General features: G+C 38.6%; 1 protein-coding gene across 1 annotated transcript in view; it reads right to left on the bottom strand.

The window, feature by feature from the left end:
- The window catches only part of DPY19L1 (dpy-19 like C-mannosyltransferase 1), a 46,017-nt gene extending 23,185 nt beyond the window's left edge, over positions 1-22,832 (bottom strand). The window contains exons 1-10 of the mRNA XM_032105226.1: positions 22,538-22,832; positions 21,558-21,626; positions 16,451-16,475; positions 15,840-15,927; positions 15,048-15,185; positions 10,007-10,127; positions 8,228-8,321; positions 5,979-6,036; positions 2,303-2,394; positions 756-855 (exon numbers count right to left, since the gene is read on the bottom strand). Of these exons, the coding sequence (XP_031961117.1) occupies positions 756-855; positions 2,303-2,394; positions 5,979-6,036; positions 8,228-8,321; positions 10,007-10,127; positions 15,048-15,185; positions 15,840-15,927; positions 16,451-16,475; positions 21,558-21,626; positions 22,538-22,832 (1,080 nt within the window). The remainder of the gene's footprint in view (positions 1-755; positions 856-2,302; positions 2,395-5,978; positions 6,037-8,227; positions 8,322-10,006; positions 10,128-15,047; positions 15,186-15,839; positions 15,928-16,450; positions 16,476-21,557; positions 21,627-22,537) is intronic.
- Positions 22,833-26,079: the final 3,247 nt, after the last annotated feature.

Genomic DNA, 26,079 nt, shown 5'->3' with positions numbered 1-26,079 from the left:
TTTACAGAATTTATTGGTTTCCTCTTATGCAGTTAGAAAACTTGCATAGCACAGCTTATATTGATTGTTTAAAGCTATCAATTCAAACCAAGCAACATCTGCTTCAAGTAAGGCAAACAAGTGAAAAGGTCTGGAGACACAGATGAATTTCAGTCAACAGGCTACATACCAACCAATTGAAATTCAGTTCGTTTCAATCAAACACTAAGAAAGTTGCTGTATGACAGCATCCTACTGTTCCCATTAGCATTCACTAATTTCAATGGTTACTAAAGTTACCTCAACTACCCAAAATCTCAGATTACACCACTACTCACAGACTCATCAAAATTAAACATGAAATCATGCAAAATCATGCCAGATACTACATGCCATGCAAACACTGGTACATTTAAAACTTTAGAACAGCCTTAAGAGATTCAAGATCAATGCCTTTTTTAATTTTTGTACGCCAAAACACAAAGTTTTTTCTTGTCCTAATATACTGATCTCAGGCTGAAGGCTGCTTTTATGGGAAAAGTAAATTGTTTTAATCCTGGAGACAGAATGCTAAGTGGTATAAACGGTCAACTTTTAAACTCAAGACTAGAAAAATAGTGATGTGATAAATGGTGAGAATCTTTCCTGAGAGCAAGAGTGCAATCTGGCTAAAAGGAAAGCGCTGGTATAGTTGTGAATTCAATGGCTGTCTATACAAAGCAGTCCATTTGTCCAGATTAGACAAAGAGGCTATTTACAGGTAAATATAGGCTTACCTGAGTTAGAAGAACAAACTGAGCAAACTGCCAGGGAAGCATGAAAAAGACATTAGAAACACACAGTGCAATCAAGCTTCCTGTATTAATACTCGGAATCCTTGGGAAAAAGAGACAGAATAGGCATCAGTAAGTACAATTACACAGGTATTTACATATAACTGAAAAGCACAATAGAAAATGCAATAAAAACAGTTACCTTGGAAAATAACTAGCAATATTGATCAACTACAAATAATACTGCTCCAGTAAATTTAATATCCTTTTTTTCTTGAGTTTCCATGACAACAGCTCTGATGCTTAATGTTTCTTAACTATTTGATGAGTCACTGATTACCAAACAAGTCTTCTCCTGGCAGTATGTAGTAGAGCAGGCCAAAGTGTGTCATTTGCAAGTGCTTCACCTTCTTGTGACAACTCTACAGTCAGGTCACAACCATTTCCATTTCAGCTGAAATCACAACTATTTGAGAATGGTCTGCATTTGAAAGTGATTTAACTCCTCTCCCTCACATTTCTTCCATATTTACTTTCTGCAACTTTCTGCTAGCAATCCTGATTGATGTTTCAGGGAAGGAGACAATGACAAACTCATCTGTAACTGAAACCCCAGTCTATTCTCCATGTCCTGAAATAAGCGCTATTTAAAATATTTAATCCTGTGTTGCTTCAAGTTCAATTCAGAAACACATCACGTTTCAAATTTCACTAAATTCTAGAGAGCACATATGTTTTCCTCATACAGAAACCACGAATTAGTGACAAGCATGAAATATTTTTGCTTAAAACATCAATAACTACAAATTGGTATGACCTAATAAAGGAAAATTTGTGGTTATAAATACTAAATTCAGCTAAATCATAAATACATTGTAAATCTGATGCAATGGAGTTGGTGCAGAAACCCTAAAGTATGAATGGTCATGCTTATTTTCCAAGGCAGAGGCAAGACAGTAACGTAATCATGTTGCAAGCCAGAAACAATCATGGAAAAGCAGGGCTAATGAACTCAAGAGCATCCCTGCATTAATGTAATTAGACTGCTCTAAATCACTGAACTAGTTAAATAGACTAGTTAATGAGTCATAGAAAACTGCAAGAACACACTAGTTTATGGGTGCCTATAGCATCCTCTGTTGCAAAGCATAGCCTTACTCTACGTGCAGCCAACATACCACTCTCCAAGAGCGACAAAACCAATTGATGAAGTATCAGCTTGTTTCTCATGGGAAGGAAGGGACATCAACCAAAAATTCTGATTTTTACTTTAGATACATATTTGCCAACAATAATTCTGATTTTTATGTTAATCGTGTCTTCAAGTTGCAAAGTTTTTCCTTTTATTAAGTGAGTAATATGACTGCAGTTCTACTGGTGCAGCGTCTGCAATGTAACAGCCACAGGAAAGTTTCTCTGTCAATGATACCATTGTTACAGCACACGGAGACATTAAAATAAATATTTAAATAAAGACACTTAAATAAGTGTCCTGTGACATTCAACTTTTTTTAAGCATTGTAAAGACCCAAGTATAAACTGAGAGGTACCTGAGAATATAGGTCAAAAGCAACATCTGCATCACAAGGAATGGGTACGAGAAACTTTCACGAAGAGGTGGAGTCCACATAACACGAGTGCACTAAAAATAAGAACTGGGTTAGATGGCAACATTCACTGATAAATTTCCATAAAGCCATGCATTTGTATTTTAAAATGAATGACTACAGATACTCCAATAAAGCAAAAACCAAGCTACACAAGGTTTTAGTCAGAAAGGTAAAAATCCAAGCCAGGAAACGGAAAAGAGGAAGGAAAAGCAAATGGCTTCCATACTTGAGGCCTAATATGCACTGTTTAATTAAAATAGATCACTGCTTTTCCAAAATGAAATGTGGCAGCTAGACAACATCCAGGAAAAAAGCCGGACAACAGCTGCTTGTCCCTGGTTCTGCTGAAATTATCAACTCTTCCAGGTAAATCACTCTTAAATTCAGGCAGTGCCTTGCCACACTTGGAGACAGTGAGCGGGGAAATAATCTGAAGGATAAACCAATATACTCCTCATTATGCTAGAGCTCTCTATGTTATAAACACTTCACATTTCTATTAGCAACAGCATGTTAAGTATAAAATCTGAAGCTGCCCTCCAAAACAGGCCAGTACACTAAACTCATGAAATTAAGTTCACACAGACCCTATACTACTTATACATAACTTATGTGTTCCACTCTTTAACCCTGATAAAGCAAAGTGTAATACAGTGAAGTCAACTGAACAGGTTTTTTCATTAATTCCTTAATGAATGGGGTTCCTGACAAATAAATAAAGGGCCTCATAGCAGATGGCTCAGGTACAACTGTTGTCCCCAATGTTTATATCCAGCTCTTTATAAAAAGTGCTTGCACTGACCATAAAGAAGAACAAATACAACTTTATAGGACTACTTTGACATAAAAAAAATGGGTTCAAAGTGGCTATCCATAGATTTGCTTTAAAAATTAGAAGCAGGTTCTTTATGACTACAGGAGAAAAATGCAATTCATCTTAGCATGGACTGTAACGAATCGACGAAAAGCTTGTAGGATACTGTTGCCAGGATGCTCCTTCTTCTTTGCTTCCTAGAATCTTTAAACCATTTTTCAAAACATTGTTTTACCAAGGAAGTCACTATAATCAACATTATATAATTCCTTGCTTATTGTCTTGTTCTTTCCCAAACATGTTAAATTAATAGTGTAAAATAAAAGCAAAGTACAGAAACCCATCACATTAATCACAGTCCCTGATGTCTAGAGGCACTCTCTCTAGAAGCTCCACCAATTATCATTAAAATAAACCTTTCATAAATATATGTACTAATGTGCTGTCCTCAGCTGACTGCACAGATGTGATGAGTTAATTTTTTTTTAATAAGCAATAAATATAATCATGATTATTCTAAAGCAGTGTAGTCATTTTGAATATTTTTCAAGACTACAGCAACATTTGATTTACCAAATCTTATGACACTGGAGGAGATAAGACAGGAAAAAAATGACAAGCATTTACAACCATAAAAAGGAAGCATTACCTTAAAAGCGGATTGACTAACGTGGGCTATGCTACTTTTCTATATTTGGAATGTAATGCTAAACTCAATCATCTGTGGATGATTTATCAAGGCTGTAAACTCACTTTGCTGCAGGTAGAAATAGATCAGATTTTTCTAAGTTTGAAGTCATTAAAACACAGTAGCACAAGCACAGCACAAATAAAAACATACAGCTTTAGGGTCACTAGCTCAAAGCCAGAGAGCATTTTACAAACCACTTTTACACAGCATTAGAGCTGAGATACCAAGATTTGCAGATCAGGATTACTCGTGTAGCTCAGTCCTAGCCTTCCCAAATAGGAAAGGAAATTTTTAGCAGCTGGTCTAGCTCGACTGCACGCACTGCCGACCCACACGAGATGATCTGCACATAATCAGAGGCGTATCGAAGAGCTGGGTATTTCTTGCACACGGGCACACCCACAGCATGGGATTCAACAGAGCACCTGCTGAGGAGAGACCACCCCTGTGCCTGGAACTACATGTACTACCATAACTATATACACAACCATATCAAGTGAGTCTGAGTTATTTCATGCAGCTACAGTCCAAACACAAAGTGCCAGCTGGGACCCAACGCTGCACCTCTGCAAGTAATTCCTACTGTTCTCCAGAAATCCATACAGCTGAGCCTGAGTCAGGGTTGCCTTACTTCAGCTCTACCTAAACCCAGACTTCATCTGTGTAGAGCTATGCAGATCTGATTTCATACCATTCTCCAAAATACATTATCTGTGCTTTTTCCCTAAGTCAAGTCATTCACAGAGAGAGAGAAGCTCTCCTACAGTCTCCTATGGATAGAACTGCTTGTACCACAGTGAAATAAATGTTCATTCTCATCATTGCTCCCACTACCTGGGAGTTTTCAACATGTTTCCTTCTGAAGTTACACTTGCCACCTTCACAGACCCAGCAAAACAGTGCCTATTCTATCAGTATTCCCTAGCAAAGGATAAAACATCATTTCACTTCAGGATGCCGTTAAGAATAGAAATCCACATAAAATGTTGTGTTTACACTTGCAGAACACAAAAGAAATTTAGCAACTCTAATGGTTACCTAGTCTCAACCAGGCAGTTCAACATCCATGGGTGACAATGCTTTAAAATACTTAAATTCTTGAATGCTTAAATTCTTTAAACATCCTCCATGCATCCATGGGGAATATTTAAAGAAAAACATTTGAAATGAAACTTGAAAATAAAATAGCTATTCCATCACACAGATTTTTGTCTTATAAGAAAACTGTCAAAGCTTACTGTGAATGGAAGCATCTTTAATTCTGTTACGTACAACTTAATGTTCTTACTACTCAGCGTTCTCTATCAAGTTCAGCTCAGTAAAATAGGAAAACAAAACATAAATTCAACCCCAAACTAAATTATACGTAATTAATTTCCATTTAGAAGACCTTTAAAAATTTCCATTCGTAAAATGAACACTAAGAAAAAAATTCAAAAAACCCACCAAAACTGCACAAGGGAATCAGAATAAAAGCTATGAATTTTCTTCCAAAATACGAAACAATGACATGAACAGCATTAACTGGGAAAACCAGGAGAGATATTCTAAATGACAGTTCCTTTTTTTTTTTTTCCTGCAATGCAGCTGACTTAAGTTTAGCACTGGAAACCTTTATATACATACACTATTTCTAAATTCTGTGTATCCTGGGTACAGTACATCAGTAACACAGAGGTTTCTTTGCACTTTTCTTTGTATTGATGAATTTCCAGTAAAATATATAGCAATTTAAAGAACCTTCTGAAGCTTACCCATATGGTACATGAAGCCCAGTTATGTGTGGAATGGGCATGAAAATAGAGTATTCTGATGTTTTGAAACTTGAAGGCGTTGTGCTACTAAGTTTCAATCTCAGGACCAATTTACAATATATTACCTGCTGATTTTTTATTTTAAGCACTGAACTGACAAAAGACTGTGCTATGCATTTTCCAGTCATAGTCTATTTAGCTTTCAATTGTGTCTTATTCATTAATTTTATTTGAATTTAAGTTATTTAAATTCAATCTCAAATAAATATGCAACATCACTACATTTAATGAAATAAGAATTAGCTTAAACTTCAACAATAATTTTAAAAAAAGGGGTGGTGGGGGAGGGAGACCTACCTCTCCATGATTGAAAAAGAAACACAACACAGTAACAAGGCCTCCTAGACGACTCCCACTGTGAAAAGAAGAGGAAAAATAGGTACAACAGAATCTTATAATGGTCAATGTTGCTTAAAAAATGTGAAGCAGCACTTGTGTACAGCTAAGTTTATTGGGGGGAAGGGAAGAATGCTTTCAAGTACCAAAGGAAGGCAATCAACTGAGTACATACAATATTAAAATACTAGTTAGTCAGACAGTGTTTATTTCAGAGCAAACCAGTTCTTCATACATCAACTCTTTTCTGCAGAACACCAATTTTAATGTTAATAACTTGGAAAACAGTTATTCCACTGCTCATAAATTTTGGTTTAGATCATTACATCTGGTGCTTTTAAAAACCAGGTGATATAAATGCAGTACTTCTTCCTTAAGATGTAGAGCAGTAAATTTCAGAATCTGCATGCTCAGTCACCCTAACAGAAAATTTTGGTCTCAATCTAAAGATTAATTTTGGGTAATCAAATCAAGCACATTCAAAAAAACACACTTTAAAATTAACTCATTATATGGTGAATGCAAGATGCAATTTAATTTTTATGTGAAATACTGTGATGTTAACATGAGGAAGCTTTTTAAGCCCTTGACTTAAGGATTTTTTCCATTTCCAAACCGATCAAATTCACCAATTGAATAAACAGCAAAACTAAACCCAAAGATATTACTTAGATTTATTCCATTTCAAAAGAGCAATACATTTGTTTGAACAGATTTGTAATTACTCAAGTTATATGATACAAAGCAAAGAACATTTTTGTGCCCTCAAGTTCACTACTACTCTGAATGACAGATTATGCCATTTTTGCTACTAAACAAAAGCAGCAGCCAGTTGTTAAGATTCTTAAAAAAAACCAAAAACAAACCAACCAACCAAAAAAAAAAAAATCAACCACACACAAAAAAAAAGTCAACCAAAAAAACCCCCTTCAAATCCCCTCAGATCCTTCACTCATCACTAATATACAAGTCAAACAGAACCAGTAGGTTCTGGGTACAAAATTTGAGGATTAAAGATACCAACTGAGTGGTAAAACAATCTCCAGGAATTGTGCACTCTTGCACGTAAAACTCAACCTTACATCCTATGAATTCCAAAAGCTTCAACACTAATATGAAAAATGAGAAAAAGAATGTGCTTAACATTAAAAATGTTATCCCTAGGAACAAAACAAAAATTCGCAAAAAACCATGCCAAACCAGAAACAAAACTCAAGGTCTGTGCTTTCTAAAGAAAGTACTGGGAAATAAAGAGCTCAGTGATTTTTCCAATGACATTCATATATAAAATGTGAATTTCTGTATAACTCCCTTAAGAGAAATACTACAAGTTAATGACACAAATATTCAAAGTTTACCTATTTCCTCAAAACATGCACTAGGCAACTTCCTCTTTCTACTGACAGTATCTGCCCTGGGCTATTCCTCATTTGAACTAGCAGCACATGCTTCAGAGACAGAAAGAAAGAAAAAAACCCATGACAATGAAGCCAGAAAATGAATGAGGGGGGGAAAACCAAGCACATCTCTCAGAGGAAAATATTGCTGCCTTTGACTTTTTGGCAAAACCAACACATGAAAACAGACGTAAACAGAAAACGTATTTCCACTTCTGTTTTTCTGCTGAATGTAGTATCTATTTTTGTATGAAAATGTATTACAGTTCCTGAAATGTAAGGACAGATGCTGAAAACACAAATTTATAGAAAAAGGGAAGTGCATACAATTTGTCCAAAAGAATGCATTATGTCAAAAAATATGTTGCCTTCTCAGTTAAGTTAAAATGGAAATACATGCAAATACGACTTGAGGCAAAGCACTGGGAAAACCCCAATCTTGGTTAAAAGTACACTGTCATTCAACTTGTGTTTAAAAATGAGTTACAGTGATAATTTTAAGAGCAGAAATATGTCAAAAGCTGTTTAAAACACATACAGCATCTAGTTTTATCCACAACCTGGTGGTATCAATGAGATACCACCTCACTGAAATTTTCCACAATTTTTTTCCAGCATCATAATTTATTTGAGGCAAAAAGCTTCTCTATTTCAGTAATTTTTAGTGACAACATATATGTAAAAAAAAAGCACTACTGCTGTACAAACAGATAATCAATGTCCCATAAAAATATTTTTACATTCACTTTTTCAAATTTTGTCTAAAAACTGACAGCTAGTACCAACTAAAAAGCTCAGTCTCAACTGCCTTACCTGAGGTATGTACCGTATATGAAGAACAGTGACATCATGAATCCATTCAATAGAAAAATCACAGCAACATAAAAGGAAGCAGGGTCTCCCAACCCTAACAAAAACCAGTTAATATATATTGTCAAATATAGAAGAAAGGCCATATTGGTTATAAAGCACCATGCAATCAGTATACTATCTTAATATATCTATATTATATATACACTATCAGTATAATATCTCAATTTATCTACAGAAAGAGACAATTAAAAAAACAAAGTAAATGTCATTAAGACTATTGCGAAGATTCAGTCAGAAGACCACAGCTTTGGAAAAAACCAGGAGGAGCAGGGGTAGACATAGCACTGGGGCAGTCAGTGACAGAATAAGCCAAGAGGGATGCATTAACTGCAGAGAAAAACCTGTGAGGTTTAGAAGGCAGAAGTACTACTAAGAATATTCTCTAGACTATGTTTTGACTTCATAGAGCTTTTTAGAACAGGTTTGTTAATCCTAGACTTTCACTTCCCATCTCTTGCAGGAGTAAATCCACCTTTAAACGTATCACACACAATGCTCTTTGCTTCCTTTGTTTCATTATAAGCCAAGATATTTTTCAGTAATGCACGTCTTCCAATTTATTCATTAACAGACACTTCTGCGCTCGCTCTTCTGCTGTTATTCTCTTTACCATTTCTTTAAATCCTCCTGGCTCTAATAATTTCAGCAATACAGCATAAAATGCCTTATTCATTAAAGTGAATGGCAGCAAAACTTCATAGTTTCATATGCAGAACTGATTATTCCCCATTGCTGAAAATAAAGCAAGACAGTTTTCTAAAGTAAGATGATGATATGCTCACCAAACACAGCAGTCTCAATAGTTGGTGGTTCTGTTGGTTTTGTTTTTATGAAAAACAGGAATGAAAGGTTGTACACTGTCTATTGTTTCTTACAAAATTAGAGAAAGTGAACCATTCAAGCTCTGAAGTTCTTACAGCCTTTGTGCAAAGGAAAAACACTAACCTGTCATCACACAAAGGCATTCTAAATGATAAAATAAAACAACTTCACAAACTATTATTCAGCTTGAACTGACTGTAGAACACCTTGAAAGCACTTCTTGGTAAGACACTTCTATTGTTTAATACTTACTTGACAAGCCAATATTTCAAATGTGGAAAAAAAACCCCAAAACCCGAAAAACAAAAAAGTAGCAGTGTCCTTGCTTTGGTGTCAAAATCAAAGTATAAGGTTGAAATTCTTATGCTTAATAGTAGGTCATGAGAAGATGATTCTTCTCAGCAGAATCACTAAGTAAGATTTCTCTAAAAAATCTCAAAAACGGAGGGGGGAAATCTTGAAATGTAGGAACTCGGAATGTATTTGGGATCCTTCGGAAGTTACACAAATTAATACATGTACATTCTTCTCAGCAGAATCACTAAGTAAGATTTCTCTAAAAAATTTCAAAAACGGAGGGGGGAAATCTTGAAATGTAGGAACTCGGAATGTATTTGGGATCCTTCGGAAGTTACACAAATTAATACATGTACAGTAGGCTTCCAATTACACTTATGACATCTTATTCTTTGTAACAATCCAACATTATGAAGGCTCAGATCATAACTGTGAAGTTTCAAAGTCCAGGATAGGAATTCAATCTAGGCAGGAGGAGTTATCTAATAAGCAAAACCCACATTTTCACCCTTGGTAACACAGGAGTATTTATTATTTCTGAAATACATAAAGCCACAATTGTATGCTTCCAAGGACAAACCATGATAAAACAGAATTTACCTTCACAGCTTTCAACAGGACTAAGCCCTTTTCCTCTATTTACAGTCCAACATGTCTTTGTTGGTACACCAAGGAAATCCATAATGGTGGTGTACATGCGGTACCAGCTGGCGAGGACCACCTAGGAAGAAAACAGGATTTGAAGTTTCTGCCCAGAGTAACCTCTCATGACAACTCGCCCTCATCCAGGATTATTTTCAAACTCAGAATTTATCTCAGCAATTTAGCACTTTTGACCATAATTTCCTAAAGGCATCTAACAGACCAAGTATTCATTAATAGACTAAAATTATTCCTATTGATATTTAGATGCTTTTTAACAGAAATAATTTCATGCATCAAGCTGCAATACTCAGAAAAAAACCCCTACGTATTTCATCATCTGGAAGGTTCCTTATTTGAGTATTTTTGTTTGTCAGATATTAAAATCATAGATGTTGTTGACAGAGGACAGTTGACCAAATTGAAGCCATTAAAGTCAATTAATTTTTTTGCACCTGGCAAGAATATTAGAGGACCTAATCTTTAGGATTTTTACTCTGTTAAATTTTGATAGGTTAATTTTAAGCATGCATTACAAAGGGCTTACAGATGCAATGTACAAGAGCATTTCCATTTTCCATGCAAAGGCTGTCATGTTCTTGTAACAACAGCTCAATTAAATCTCAACACCTGACACAGAAAACATCAGTACTTTACACACAGAAAAAATGACAACTCATCTCACAGCAAAGTCATTAGTTAATAACATTACCAAGCTATTCTGTCAGGATATAACTGACTTTATAGAGTTCATAAATGAGTAATGTGGCCATTCCAGTTGAACTGCTTTGAAAGTTATAACCCAGGGGTTCCCAGAATGACAATATGTTTCACCACTGCAGTATTAGCTGTCTCTGCCCTGTGTCACAGAAAACATATATAAGAAAGATGATTCTTTCTTTTCGTTCCCCATACAATTAATAAAACTCTTATGTCACTCCTATCTTGAAGAAGGGCAAGAAGGAAAAACAGACAATGCGTTTGAGAATGTGATGGAGTAAATCCTCCTGGAAGCCACTTCCAAACATACAAAGGACAAAAAAGTGATTTGAAGCAATCAGCATGGATTTACAAAGGTGGAATCACAGCTGCCCAGCTTTATAACCTTCTGAGATGACTGTCTTGATAGATAAGGAGATAGCTGCGGATATTTTTTTAATCTGGTGCCAATCTGTTCTACTTCTTAAGACTAGATGATGGCACAAGGGAACATCTTCAGCAAGTCTTCAGGATAAATACGGGAAGGAGTGACTGATCCTTGTGGTGCCACTTGGAGGGACCTCAAAAGGCAGGAGAAATGGGCCAACAAGAATCTTCCCAACAGGGAAATGCAAAGTCCTACACTGGGGACAAACACCACCGTGCACCAGTACAGTTGGAAGCTGACCACCTAGAAAGCAGTTTTGCAGAAAAGGATCTGTGAGTCCTGGTGGACAATTTGTACTAGAGCCAGCAACAAGCCCTTGACGCTAAAAAAGCCAAATATATCATCAGCTGTATGTCACCAGGACAAGAGAGGCAACTCTTCCCCTCTACTCAGCACTGCTAAGACTGTATCTGCAGTGCTGAATCCAGTTCTGGGCTGGCCAAGACAAGCAGAACATAGAATAAAAATGACTCAGATAGACTCTTTTAGGTTGACAAGAGAAGAGACAATTAGCACAAATTCAAACACAGGAAATTCCATTTATACACAGGAAAAAAACTTTCTTAATTTGGGAGCTGTCAAACACTGGAACAAGCTGCCCAGAGGTGGAGTATATTCAAAACGGAACTGGAGATGACCCTGAGTGACCTGCTCTACTTCACCCTGGTTCGAGCAGCGTTCAGACTAGATGACCTTCAGACAGCCCTTCCAACCTCAACTGTTCTGCGATTCTAAAATTCATTAATTGTTAACACCAAGGCTTCAATCATCATGGCTTCATCTGGGGCCTTCACACCCTCCCAATGTAAATCCTATATATTTAAAATATGACTACATCTTTCTAGACTAAGACTCCGTGCCTCAACATTGTGCTTTACAAAGTACAGTATCCTGAATTCCTGGAAGCGTTCTGAACATCTGTGCCCAGGCGCTTCTGGCAGTGCACGTGCGCATATATGAAGCAGACACCTGCCCCATCTCCAGACAGATATCAATAGGCCGGGAGAACCAAATCAGCATCTTTCCTCTTATCACCTGAATGTGCTTTGTTAGGGACATCTGTATAGCAAATTTGCATCACCAGCCCCGAAGGTGACATTACCCAAGCACATAAAGCATTCTTGCCGAACCAACGTTGTACCAAAAAAAAAATCCAATAATTAGTTTATCAACTTAACCTTTTTATGCCACAAGTGCCTGTGTCTGCTGCAAATTTTACAAGTGAATACTCCCTAAAAAGGTATCAGGTTAGGCAATTGAAGCAAAAAACCCCATTTTTTTGTCAAAAGCTACTTTACGTGACACAGTTAACATGGGCATAAAAATGGAAGCAAATCAGTAAGTGGTGCAAAATTGCTAGGTCAGTTGGAGCACAGTGATGTTTCTGGAAATTCTACTGTTCCGTATTAGATAAGGCAGTAAATGCAGAACCAGGAGAACAAAAGCCTAGCTTTCAGACCCAGGAGGTCTCTGCGGAGAAGGACAGTCCTTTGCTATAAAAGAACATGTAGAAAAGTCAAGCCCTTTTACTAGCTGCATTCGAGTGTGCACTTTAAAGCCAACTACGTGGATCTTTGCAACACTCCTCATTTCACCTCACATTTTCATTATCACCACCACACACAGAAATATAAACTGTTCCATAACAACAAACATCCAGAGAGCAAACTTTACACCTTATCTCTCCACCACAGAAACGAACACATTGTGTCTCTGCCATTCTGCATCAGAAATGAAAACACCACATTTACTAGAACAACCTGACTTATGGAGCAAATACTTGGAAAATCAACTTTATTGGGATCATAACATTGTACAGCTACAAGGACTACCTTGTTGCTTTCGATAGATTTTTTTACTGCTTATGTGTATAATTTACATAAATGATGCATTGATTGCTACAGACTTATTTTACTTTTTTTTTCCTTTTTTTGAAGTTTTCAAGGCTAGTACTGGCTGTACATGCAAGGGAATTGTTTTATTTTTCTTAATTAAACATCCTGTTTAGCAATGGGATTTCCAGACTGGTTTTGATGAAATTAATTTTAAAATCTACTAAACAAACAAACATTTTATTAAAATTCAGCCTTAGTGCTACTAATGGGCTGAAACAGCTGGAAAGATCCCAAAATATCAAACAGGAAATGAAACACTTTCAGGAAGCATGGCTGGATACTGAGCATCAAAAGGAAACATTTTACTGCCAAGAAATAAATCCACAAGCATCTTCTCACCACCCAGCCCTATTATAATCAAAAGAAAATTCTATAAATTCAGACAACATATTTCAAATGTCAAGTTGCACCTACTGACGGTTTTATAAATACAGTTATGTGGAAACAGAAGTATTCAAGAAATACTTAAAAAAACCTCCAAAGAACTATTTATCTAGGAACGCTAGACATTGAACAGTAAATGACTAAAAGGAGCAGAGAAGACTATTTGTCTGCTTTGCATGCCCACACAGGCACAGAAGAGATGAATGAATTCATACCTTATCACCAAGTTCTGAGAGTCAATATAATCCTAGAAAACTCTGAATGAACAGACAAGCCTACACATTTTGCACTGTAATCAACCTAGTGCTCTTACAGAATGTCAGCCAGTATACCTGATTGCTCTTGTTTTGATTTCATTATCTAATTTACTTAAGTCACCTTTCAGGATGATACTGATGAGTCTTTAAGTTCATTTGACCAGTTATCTCTGATATTTGAAAGTCAGACTCTAGCTGAAGTCAATAAATCTTTGTCAGCTAAAGGAAACAACTCTTTAGTATTCAAATTATGTTCATAATGTGGCATTTCTAGAACTGAATTGCAATCCCTTCGGAGTTAAAAAAAAATTCCAAGCAAACCCTAAACATGTGAGAGGGCAACAAAAAGTGCTCATCTATACAGCATTTAGTTCTAGAGCAAGGACTTAAGAAGCAAATGAAACCACTATGTGCAACTTGTACAAATACATGCACACCAAGAACTCGTACACATACAGTTCCTGGAAACAGCTCTGCTCGAACAGAGCAGGAGAATGAGTATAAAAGCTAGTACCCAACAATCACATCCATTATTAGCTGGTTCTCATAAAAATAAGCTGCTGCTGACACATGAAATAACAGAAATGTACCTTAACCAAAGGAATCTTCCCTTTGCAAAATGTTTGAGACACACTGGCAAAACCTTAAGAGACAGAAACCTCAACATTTCTATACTTAAAACACATGTTCTTTTTACTGACAAAAAAGCAGAGTAGAAATGTGAGCTAACCAGGTAACAAGTTTAACACTAAGTATGTTCAAAACAACAGCAGTCAGTCTTCCACAGAGGAATTTCCTCTGCAACATCGAAGTAAACTTAGCACTCGTGGATTTCACAGCCACCATGAACTCTGAAGTGTTTAATTCTGTCAGTTTTGTATGTCCTACACACCACTGAAAACAAAATAACCTCTTGCAACCTGTATCACTACAGTCATTATTGTCACATACTACTGATAATTCACATGTCTTATTTCCTGAAGTACATCATGTCAGCAACCTACCTGCTTTCAGGGAAAAGAACAAAAGAAGGCAAGAAGTATAGAACTGGTCTGCAACTTTAGGGCACAAAATACTAAGATCTAGACAGCTTTCACATTTGATTGAAAATACTTGAAGTTTGGAAATTGATCACAATGTATGAAGTAACTTTCTCATTTGAAATCTGGAACTGAAGTACAGTATTTAAGCAACACTTCATTAGTCACTGTATCTTTACAATCATAGTTTCCAGAGTAACATTTCTTACAAATTTGTAGTCAAAGCTTAAACAACAAAAGATTTGCAGAAGGTATTATATTTAAAACATAGCTCACCTCTGGGTAAAGATTGAACCTTTTTAAGGTGTTAATCACTAAAGGATATTCAGTTAGTCTGTCATTCATAATTGCGCATACTCCATTCCAAAACGATGGTGCCTCAATAATGATCTTGAAGTAGGAATAATAAAGACCCTACAGGAGAACAGATTTATTATTTACAATTAAAGACATCACTTCTGCTTCAGGAACCCCTGTATGCAAGCTTCATTTTAAAACAAATTTCGTAATGCAACAAACAGGACAGGCTTATTGAAGATGATTATCCAGTTTTTCAAATCTCTTCTATTACTGCCACCGCAACAAGCAATGTGGGTTTCTTTCCACTTTGTTTCATAGCATACCTCGAAATCTCTCATTTGGGCTGGTAACTACACATTAGCATAGTATTTCACAAATCTCAAAATAAAAGCAGACAAAAGCTGTGTGTGTGTGTACACACACACACACACACATATATATATGCCAACATTTATTAATTGAAAAAATATTAAGAAAAGGCCGCCGCATGACAAGACTATAACTGAAGCAAGGTATAAGGTACTTGCAGTTTTTCTATTTTGGGTCCTCCAGAATCATACTTTTAGATTATATTATAAGTGAACTGTGAAGTGATACACCCATAGGGATCAGCTGTAAGTCACACAAATACTCTGCACACAAAAGTGTAATGCACAGTAGTTGAAAGAGATCAATATGTATACTTATGCAGAATGTATTAAGAAATTTTGGGAAGCCCATGACCAGATTACAGACAGAAGTTTTCCAAACACTGAAACATAATCTAACCATTTCTGTGCGAAAAGCCATTTCTCTTTCTAGTGTTGACAGGTGAGAAAAATGACGGTCATTTTCAAAAAGAGTTGTTATGTGACACCTGCCAAAAAATAACAACAATTAAAATGGAATAAAGAGGTTTAGAATATGTCCTAAGTCATAGACACCAAAGAACATTCAATGAATACCCCAAGTTTACTTACAAATTGCTATTGTAATTTACTCATATATTATACCAATATTGTCATCTATCCAGATAATTTTAAATTGAAAAAATAGGAACACAAAGTATTTATTAAATTCTCTTATGGCATTAGTAATAATATAATAATGCTATATATTATATATAATACTGTAATGTATTTTAATTTAAGTGCAGACACTTAATGATTAAGCAGAAATTTTTCATCTGAAAAGCAGGCTTCACTCGTCTCTGAACAGGCTTAAGAAACCTTTCACATCAGCTTCACAAGAACAGAATTGTTCAGCTCAGAGATAATTTAGTCTTGAGAGGAAAGTTCTAAATATAAATTATCCCAATATCCTCTCTAAAAATAACTAAAAATTATATTTTTATTATTTTAAAATACTATATTACTCTGAAGCAATAAATTTAACCTTACCAATGTAGGACTCCCGCAAAAACAGCTGTAAAGAAAACAAAAGGTGTGAAGTTACTCAAATATTTAAATAACTGAACATGAAATCGTGTTCACTGCAGTAGTTGCAGTACTACTTCAGAGATGCAAAGAAGGTACTCAAGACTCCAGCAAACAGAAGACTAGGAACATCTGAATAAACCTTCAGGGCCTGGTCTTTGAAAATTTTCTGTGGTATTCAGCACTAGGCAGTGTTTCCACCTATATCCTGCATCATTCAAGCTGACCCACCAGTATCTAATGCACACATTTCAGTTATCAACAACAAGACTGAATTACAAGCATTTTTAAAAATAAGAATAAATATTTTTAGCATTTTTATGATGCCTGCTGTGACTGGTCACTCAGCTCCTGCTTATATTTTCACTAACTCATGCTAAGTCCTGAAGCACGCTACAAGCCATGCTGCTAGGTCAAAGCAAGGGCAACAAACAGGCAGGACCTGGTGGCCTGAAAGGGCTTAAGGTCACTCTGCAGCCATTATCACCTGCAGCCTACTGTCTCCTGCACCTCCTGGTGTATTGATCATCTGGCAGTTTCTTCAGAATGGAAGCTCATGGAAAGGCTATAGACCAAACTTCCAAGCATTAAGGTGTAAACACATCAGCTTAGCCAAAAAGTTTCTGAAGGAGATCCAGCAGCAGCTGAACTCCTGAGGCTTTCATGCTTCTCAGTGTGATACAGGGGATGCCAGCATCATGATGAAAAAGGAAGGATGAACACTCCCACCATCATCCAGGTAATTATTTTGCTGAGAGGTACACAAGTTAGAAGTTTCAAGTTGAATTAGAGAACTTTTGAGTTCAAAACCTCATTACTTAAATGATGAATTAGTGAATTCCTATGTTAGACTACTCTGTACAAAGTGGACTGGCCCTTGTTCGTCACGTCTGTTTGTTTTCTTTCCCCATGGACTCATAAAATAAATTTTAATTTACAGAACACACTGTAAATATGAGAAATCCAAATGGACCATGACAACCAACACAAATCTAACTGAGACTATAATTGCTAAAAAAAAGATAGACTCTGCACGCAGTAAAATTCCATTTGCCCATTTGAAGACTATCTACACTGCTGCCATGTAGGTACAGAACATGGGAGGTAATCTGAAGGACAAAGGGAAGAGAAAAATGCTGATAAATCAGTGAGGTAACACTCTAGGTCTCTGACCTCTGGAGCATGACAAGGTCCAGAAAGAGCAGGAACCACTCCATTTTGCTTGGGCAGCACTGACAACATATGCAGCTTACCATGGAAGCAAAGCCTGCATGAGTGAGGGATAATGTGAAGGTATTTAGAGGGACCATGGTGCTCTTCCTAGACTGAAGGTGTCTCTAGTTGCTCTCTAGGCACAGAGTGGCTTTCTGCCATAGATAGATCTGGCAGACTAGTTGTCTTTAATCTACGAAAATCTTCATGGTGAATGAAGATCCCTCATTCACATAGGCTGTATGGAGCAGAGAGAAACTGGAGAGGACAACCACTCTTCCTGCTTACACCCAGCTGTGGCCAGAAAGGTGCTGAGTACTGTGTCCCTCTCCAGGGTGCTGACTGGCACACACCTTCCCCCGTTCCAGCACCCAGACACTGTCGTTGCCTCTCTGAAGATGTGGAATGGGTGAAGTTGCTTGGACATTGGTAAAATACACAGCAATGCCTGCATGCTGTCATGGTCTGAGAGTTAGTGAACATACATTTGTTCAGGCTGCATGTTACAAGACTAGGATTGTCTGTTTCTCGAAAGCAACAGCAATAAGAGAAAGAAAAACACCTTTGCAAATCCACTAAATTTATGTGGAATGGGAGTGGACTTAATGTGCACTTCATGCCCTAGTATATATACCCAATATATATATTCCATATATATAGTCTGTATATTCCTCCAACACAGAGCCTGGAAGTGCTGTTGACAGTACTTGTTATCATGATCTCCATAAGGTCCATAACTGCAGTTTGTTGCATTATGACCTAATTTTAAAATTAAAGTTTTGTATGTGAAGAAGTCCAAGGTGAAGCTGGCTAAGATAAAAAAAAAATTTTAAAAACCCCAAAAACACCCAAACAAGCAACAACAAAAAAATACCACCACAAAACAAAAAGAAAGACAGAAAAAAAATTACCTAAAAAAAATTTCTAAACTAGCTGCTGGTGCAATTTAACAACATTGACCGCATGCTAAACACTTTGCACAGAAGTTGAGGTGGTACTATACCACACTGAAACTTCCTTCAGAATTTTACAGCTCCACTTCCATCACTGAAGTAGGTTTTGCAAAGACAAGCCTGGGTTCCAGTTGGAAAACGAAGACCTCAATCTTTCACTTAAAACTTCACCTTTTTTTATACTTTGTAGAAAAAACAATCAGTATAAGCAGAACTTAATGTTTTAGGAAAGGTTCGGGAGCTCCAGGGGTTATTTTTATACTAAGGACATTTACTTTAGTTCTCAAGGAAAGCAGCAAATGTCTTTTTCAGAAAAGCAGGTATTGATGTGACATGGAATTCCAGGTAAGCACATTAGCTCTATCAGCAATGCAGCAAACCATATTCCATACAAAAATCACGTTTTGCAGTAATTGTATGGAAAGAAACAGAGCAGCCCATACCTTTCTTAGTTATTGCTTATTAAGTAATAGTTACACATTTGTACACGGCATTATTTCATTTCTCAGCAACATTCCTGAGATTCCCAGTAAGATTAGATGCTGAAATACATTCGCATATAAACACATCCCAGCTATAAAAAAATAACAATTTTAAAACAGATCACATGTTAGGTAAGAATATACAGTAAAGTCCAATGCGTATTAGTTGCCCGTACTGTTCATTAACTCAAATTCATGTTGATCCAAATAAGGCAAATATGCGGTATTTTACTGATGCAAATAAATTATCTATTATTATGGAAATTACATTTCACATCCAGACATACCACTTATTTCATAGAGGAAACAATATCTTTAAATCTGATTCTTCCCTTCAGTAAATGCTTTATTGAAAGTCAATGCAGTAAGTGTAAATACATTCACAGTTATTCTGGAGAATTTCATATACATTTTCACAGTATCATTCTATTATCAGTACAAAGTCAAGACCTTTCATAATCACACAGCAATTTATGTTAATTACTCATATTCCAAGAGACAATGGGCTTAATTCATAGACTTCCACTATAAGTCCAAATCAGCATTTTTCAACAGACTGCATTAAGCCAGCTTCTGATGGAAAACATGCCGTTCAGCTCTGTTAAATTACCATCCTTTGATCCCATTAATGTCCCTACTGGAGAGGGAATGAAGGAGGGGACAGGAAGGGAATACTATAGTTCTAATGCTGTAAACACTTACACAGCTACTATGTACTTGAACTTGCAGATGCCATTTTCTCACCCAGCCTAAGAATCTCTAAAAGCAAAGCATATGATAAGATTTTTGCAGACTAGGGATATTATATAAAATCTGATAGATTTCCTATTTTTGCCTGTGTGCCATTCTAAGAAAAGCAATATGAATGGCATATAAAAAGGATTCTGATTCTGGCAATTAAATACTGAAGAATAAAGCCATCCTTGGCTTTATTTACCAAGAGAACAACAAATGCTGAGATACTGTAATCCAACAGGATGTGAAGAGTACAATAAACTGCTTCATATTTTTCAAATATCCACAAAGTGATCAGGTAGGAATATAGCAGAACTGAAAACAATGAGGAACCTGCAAGTATTGACTACTTCTGCAGCTTAGTCAAGTTGTTACATTTTTAGATTCTGTGCAATATAATAAGGGTGTCTTCAGGAATAAGGCCTCAAGTCAATGGTCATTATGAAAAAAAAACCCTAACAACATAATAGGGTGAAGTGTTGTGTAAGAACATCCTTGAAAGTCTGACAACTTTACTGCTGCACATAAATCGGAGATAATTCATAAGAGAAAAAAATTCACACTTTATAATTAAACCAGGTCCAGCTGTGGAAGCCTCTGTTTTTAAAATACGGGCCTTAAAGCTTAAGCAAAGCAACAACAAAAATTCAAATTCCACTCAATCAAAACTCACTATTTCATATGTAGTGTATGCATACATTCTTTGCTACTGCAAATACTGTACGTTATTACATACTTTGCTACTAAGGTTTTACTACCATTAAAAAGGAAAATACCTCCCTGAAATATTTAATTGGTTATCTGGGTTTCACAGACAAACTCAAATTCCAGAAATTAGAAAACTCTCTCTGATCTCAAATTTCAATCAGAGGAAAGCATTTTTCAATTCTGACCATCAGTTTAATATTTCTATGTCATTTAAGTAACTACGAGTCTAGGAAACGCTGAATAAATAGATGTAAGTAAAGCAATTCAGGAACACTTTATCCATTAATTAGCTTGCAAGCTAAGGGCTGTTTCCCTGCTACTATTTTGCAATGTAATTCATCAAATTGAAGAAACCCCCTTCGGCAGCCAGGACTGCTGGTGGTCTGATTAATGGTACCAGCATCTTTGGAATACCCTGACACTCCTTACTAGAATACCTTTCAGGGTCTATCTAATTGTGCATCTGATAAATATGCTATTACTTAGCACTTGTTAACTCTAGGAATGCATCTCTTTACAAACACTTTAGGTGGTTTTTTCAAGATTTTGGCCATAAGCCATTTCATTATTTCCTCAAAAATATTCCCAAAGATAATAACATCTGAATTTACATCCCTCTACAACTGTATGTACGTCCACCCATACTTCTTCCCAAACAAGCTGTTGCGATTACATTACTTAGTAAGAGCTGCTGCCTTTTTCTTTTTTTTTTCCTAGAAATTAATGACTGGATAGGAGAAATCCATAAATATGTGGAAATTTTTTTCCTATAAATGTTGTGATACCACATCAACTGCTACAGTAACAGCTTTACAAAAGTTACCAGGTAGGAAGTTATTTCCTTTCCCTTTTCAACATCGGCTATGTTTTTTCCTTTTTCCAAGTTATATTTTCAAATATATTTAGATACAATTTACAGTTCCAGAGAAAGAAAGGTAAAAAGATCAGTATTTCCCCCTGTGATGTGTTCCTTCCACTTACCCAGAAGGACCGTGAGCCATATCTTGCTATCAGCTTTTGTGATGAAGGCCCTTCTGTCGACAACAAATACTGCCAAAAGAACACAAGCACCTTAAGCATCAATTAAGCACAGCCTCTATAAAAGGAAATCTGAACTCTGCAACATTAGTTTTATGTAAAAAAAGTAGACCAGACCTCAAAAATGCTGAAAGAAACTTCATACAGCAAGTTCGTAACTACACATAAAAGCTTTAAACATCACAGAGAGACTACTAAGGTGACTATATAAATCATCAGGTTTTTAATTTCTGAAATAACTTTTACGGAATAACTTGACAAAAGGGGATTTCTACATAGCTATGTTACTGGCAAATTTGCTAAGGCAGAAAGTCAGACTTTGAAAGAATACACAACCCTACATACTTTCCAGCAGAAATAAGCTGGTCATGCCAGCACTGCAAGCTGCGATAGTCAACATCACCAGAGAGGCTGTTTTAACAAGAGTTAGTTACGCAAACAGCACGTTTCCCCACTTCTCCCCCAAAGGATGCTGAAGTGATAAAAAGCCCTTTCCCTCTTCCTCGCCCCCGTCTCGCCGATCACCGTGTGGGTTTTGTCAGCTTTTCTCTCTCTTCACCCTCCCCGCGCTGTGACAGGCTGGAGCACGGGCCCGGGCAGAGCGGGAGCGCGACCCCGCCGCCGCTGCCCCGGGCAGTGCCAGACACCGCCCGCCCGCCTCCCTTCCTGCTTCCCTCCCGCGGGAGGGACCTTCCCGCCCGCCGGACCCCGACCGCTGCTTCCCGGGGAAAGATGTCCCGGCGCTCCCTCCCCCGGCAACAGCCACCCCGTGCCACGGGGCAGGGGTACCGCCACTTGCCGGAAAGAGGGACGGGAAGCGACGCTCAGCTCCACCGCACTTCCCCCGGGCGGAAGGGCTGCCTCCCATCCCAGCGGGGGCAGAGGGAGCGAGGAGGGGGCAGGGTTCGGGGTAGGAACCTCACCTCGGAGCCGGTCCCCGCAGACGCGCAGGAGACTCAGGGGGCCGCGGCCCAGCACGTCCCGCTCCCCGTCCGTAGCGGGCCCCTCCCGGTAGGGTCCCCGGGGGTCGCCCCTGGCTCCCCGCCGGCCGCCGCCTCCCTTCCGCATGGCGCGGGCCCCGCCGGAGCCCTGCCTGCCGGGCGAGTGCGGCCGGCGGCCGCGGCTGGGGCTGGCGCCCGGTGACTGCTGCTGGTGCTGCTGCTGCCCGGGCTTGAGCGGCGGCGACTCTTTGTTCCTGCCTCGGCTCGGGACGACCATCTCCGCATAGTCCCCGCCGGGGCCGGGGCGCCGCGCCGGAGGGGAGGGCAGCCGAGCCGACGGGGGCGGTGCTCAGGGAGGAGCTTCCTCCACCCCCTGGCAGGGCCCGGAGGCCACGGGGCGGAGCCGCAGCCGGCGGGCTCGTCGTAACGGGGCGAGGGGGCGGCCGGTCCCCGCTCCGCCGCCGCCGCCCGCTCCGCCCGGCTGGACACGTGGGGGCGGGGGCGGGGGCGGTGCTGCCGGCGGGGCGGGGAGCGGCTCCCGCGCCCCCCGCTCCGCCCCTCCGCTCACGGACGCGCCGCCCCGGAGCCTGGCGGGGAGGGGAGGGCGGCGGAAAGGAGGAGGAGGAGGAGGCGAAGGAGGAGGCAGGAGCGGGGTTCTTCCCGCTCACTCGTTCCCTGTCTTTTTCGAGGGACGGGCGCGGTTTTCCCGCTGCTGTCCGTGTGGGCGGGCCTGCCGTGGCCCCCGCGGTGCTGCAGCCTTGTCCTCCGTCACCTCTTGGTGTTTCTCTCTGTTGGCTTTCCCGTTCCCGGGCCGTTCAGCTTTGTAACAGCGTCAGCTTAAAGGGAGTCTACCCCAGAAGTACCGCCCAAATTCCCAAAATTTTCATTCCCAGAAGGTAACTTGTCTGTGTTGTTGCTTTGTCCTAAGGGGTTCCACACCACAGAAAACACCCCTCTTCCTCCTCCTACTCCTTGTTCTGGAGTTTTATTGTGGGTTTGCCTTTGCAATGCGGCGTCTGCTCACGAGCACCATGCAGATCCAGCCAAACCCTTGCTTTGGGTTCAGAGGTTAAAAGGCCCTATGGCACAGAAACTCTGTAACGCGGACACTTGAGACATGAGATGTTTCATTACTTTCGCAGAGCAGTCACCTTCAGGAGCTGCCAGTAGCAATCCCTGTAGCTCCTACTCTAATTACTCTTCTTTGAAGAGCGGTGAATATACAGCACAACTGTGGAACAAGACCCAGCTCCAGCAAAGCCGCCGTTTCTCCTATTTGTGCTCTCTTGCTCAGCACAGAACAGTGCTCAGGCAGCAGCTCATCCAATAGGGACACATTAATTTAATTACCACTTTTTGATTATGTTGATTAAATACAGTAACTGCAACCTCTCCAAACAGATCCATTTCACTCTTTCCTCCCTGACCTCTTCTTATTTTTATCTTTATTGACTGTACCTACTCCTTGCCTTCCAAGTGCTCCTCATTGCTGTCTTCAGGCTTTTCTTTATCCCTCTGCACTCTTCATTTTATGTTCCTGCTCCCAAGTTTTCTGTTTGAGTTTTCCAGTCAACTCTGTTTATTTTGCCTAGCCTTTCCACTTTTTTCCTCTGACATAACATACGTGGGTTTCTTCTAAAACGTTTACAACCTCTTTATGTCCATCTCCTTTTCCTAATTATGAATCCTATCCTGTGAAACACAAGATTTGAGTCTAATGTGGCAAATACCATACTAGTATTTTTTAAAAACTGTTTGATAGATACATAGCTGGCACATTGTTAGCACAGGAAGGTAATTTTGGTTCAGATTCAGCTACTGAGATAATGAAAGTGTAAGAAGGATTGCTTTTGCTGTCTTTGTGGTAGTAGTAAGGCTATTTACACCAAAATAAGGATGTGAAGATACAAACTGGTACTAAACAAACAAGCCTGTGGGACTGACAGAAGGCCTGTGTGTCCACAAGTTCTCTTGGCCCCACGTTTCTTTGCTTGCTGAGGGAAAATCACCCTTCTACCACTACCTATTTTGAGGAGATAACTGCAAAGGACATGTATTACACTGATCTCAAAAAAGCAAGCAAGGAAGAAATACTATTTTTCATATAAGACAGCCAGTCTCCTGAGTACCCAGGCTCTTCTTCTGACATGAATTATGTGTGGCAGTTTCACATTGCAAGAAACATTTATCTGTGCTTACTATACACAAAATATAAATGAAGGCATAAAAGGAACACCTTTAAAGTGTTTGAAGACTACCTACTACTTTCCCCACCTGCTTTTCAGGAGAAAAAGTCCCACAATCTGCTCTTTTTCATATTTGATTTTAATTGAGTAGCCTTGTTATAAATTCAAAGGTAACCAAAGGAGTCTATTGTTGCTGTCTGAGTGATTGAAGGGTACAGGCTCCAGATAGAGTTTTGCGTGTAACCAGCATGGAAAAAGAGCAATATGATACGTTCTGCTGATTTTTAACTCCTGGAACCTATATTTCAATTTTTGCCAAAATCAATAGAGTCATGGAACACTTAGAAACTTGAAGGGTTGATATTATTAAGGTTCATAAAATTGCTGGGGGATGGCTCAGCCATTGAGATTAACTGGGCCTACTCCAGCCTGCAGCAGATCAATTACCTTCAGGCTGTTTTCTTTTAATAAAACTCTTCAGGCAATTTATTTCAACAGGTACCACCCACAGAACCTTGTTACAAAGGCACGTACTACTAAACAATTCTAAAGGTTTTAAGAGTTACGGTAAGTGTGCAAAAAACAGAGCATCACATTCTTAAATGTAAAGGTGCCCATATTCAGCAACTGTGAATTGCTACAGAAAACCTCTAACACTACTTCAGAAGAGCTGCATTTTTATTGTCTAAAAATAAAATGACATTTGTTTCAATCTATAAGATACAAGTAGTAAGAAATAAAGCTTGGGCTTATATCATCACAGGAATTGCATATTTTTTTGAGAGGTGCTATGTTTAATATCCAACATCACGTTTCAGACAGTGTAGCTCATTACTAATCCTGCACATCACAGTGAAAGGAGTGACTCCAATAAATCAGCACATATCTTTCTGTTTATAGCAAAAAAGGAGGGGAAGGAAAGAAATATACCTCTGAAAATAAATTTGATTTTTCTCAACTCTCAAGGGTGCTGAAGGATGTTTACAAGTCCACAGGAGAGACATCATCTAATCAGATTGTCTTAACTTCTTTTGTCCAAGGAAAGCAAAATCCATAAGATGTTGCTCCACGGTTTTCTGCTGTCCCAGGACAAGGCACATTCTGGAACACAACATTTCTGTTTCTGCTCGGTCTTCTCTATCTCTTTGCTCACACATTTTCTGTGATCACTGGACTGTCTCTTCATGTTTCCAAATCACTCTGACAGATATCAGCAATCTCAGCTGGATAGTGGTTGTGACACACTGTGGATGGAAATAATTCACAGTCCTCAGGAATGAGCCCCTGCAAGTGAAGCACATTGGCCTTGGCAGTTCCTATATATTCTCTAACAGGACA

The sequence above is a fragment of the Corvus moneduloides genome, chromosome 1, assembly GCF_009650955.1.
Source record: "Corvus moneduloides isolate bCorMon1 chromosome 1, bCorMon1.pri, whole genome shotgun sequence".
Classification (NCBI taxonomy): Eukaryota; Metazoa; Chordata; class Aves; order Passeriformes; family Corvidae; genus Corvus; species Corvus moneduloides.
The sequence above is the reverse complement of the archived record's forward strand: the minus strand, read 5'-3'. Positions and strand labels throughout refer to the sequence as shown.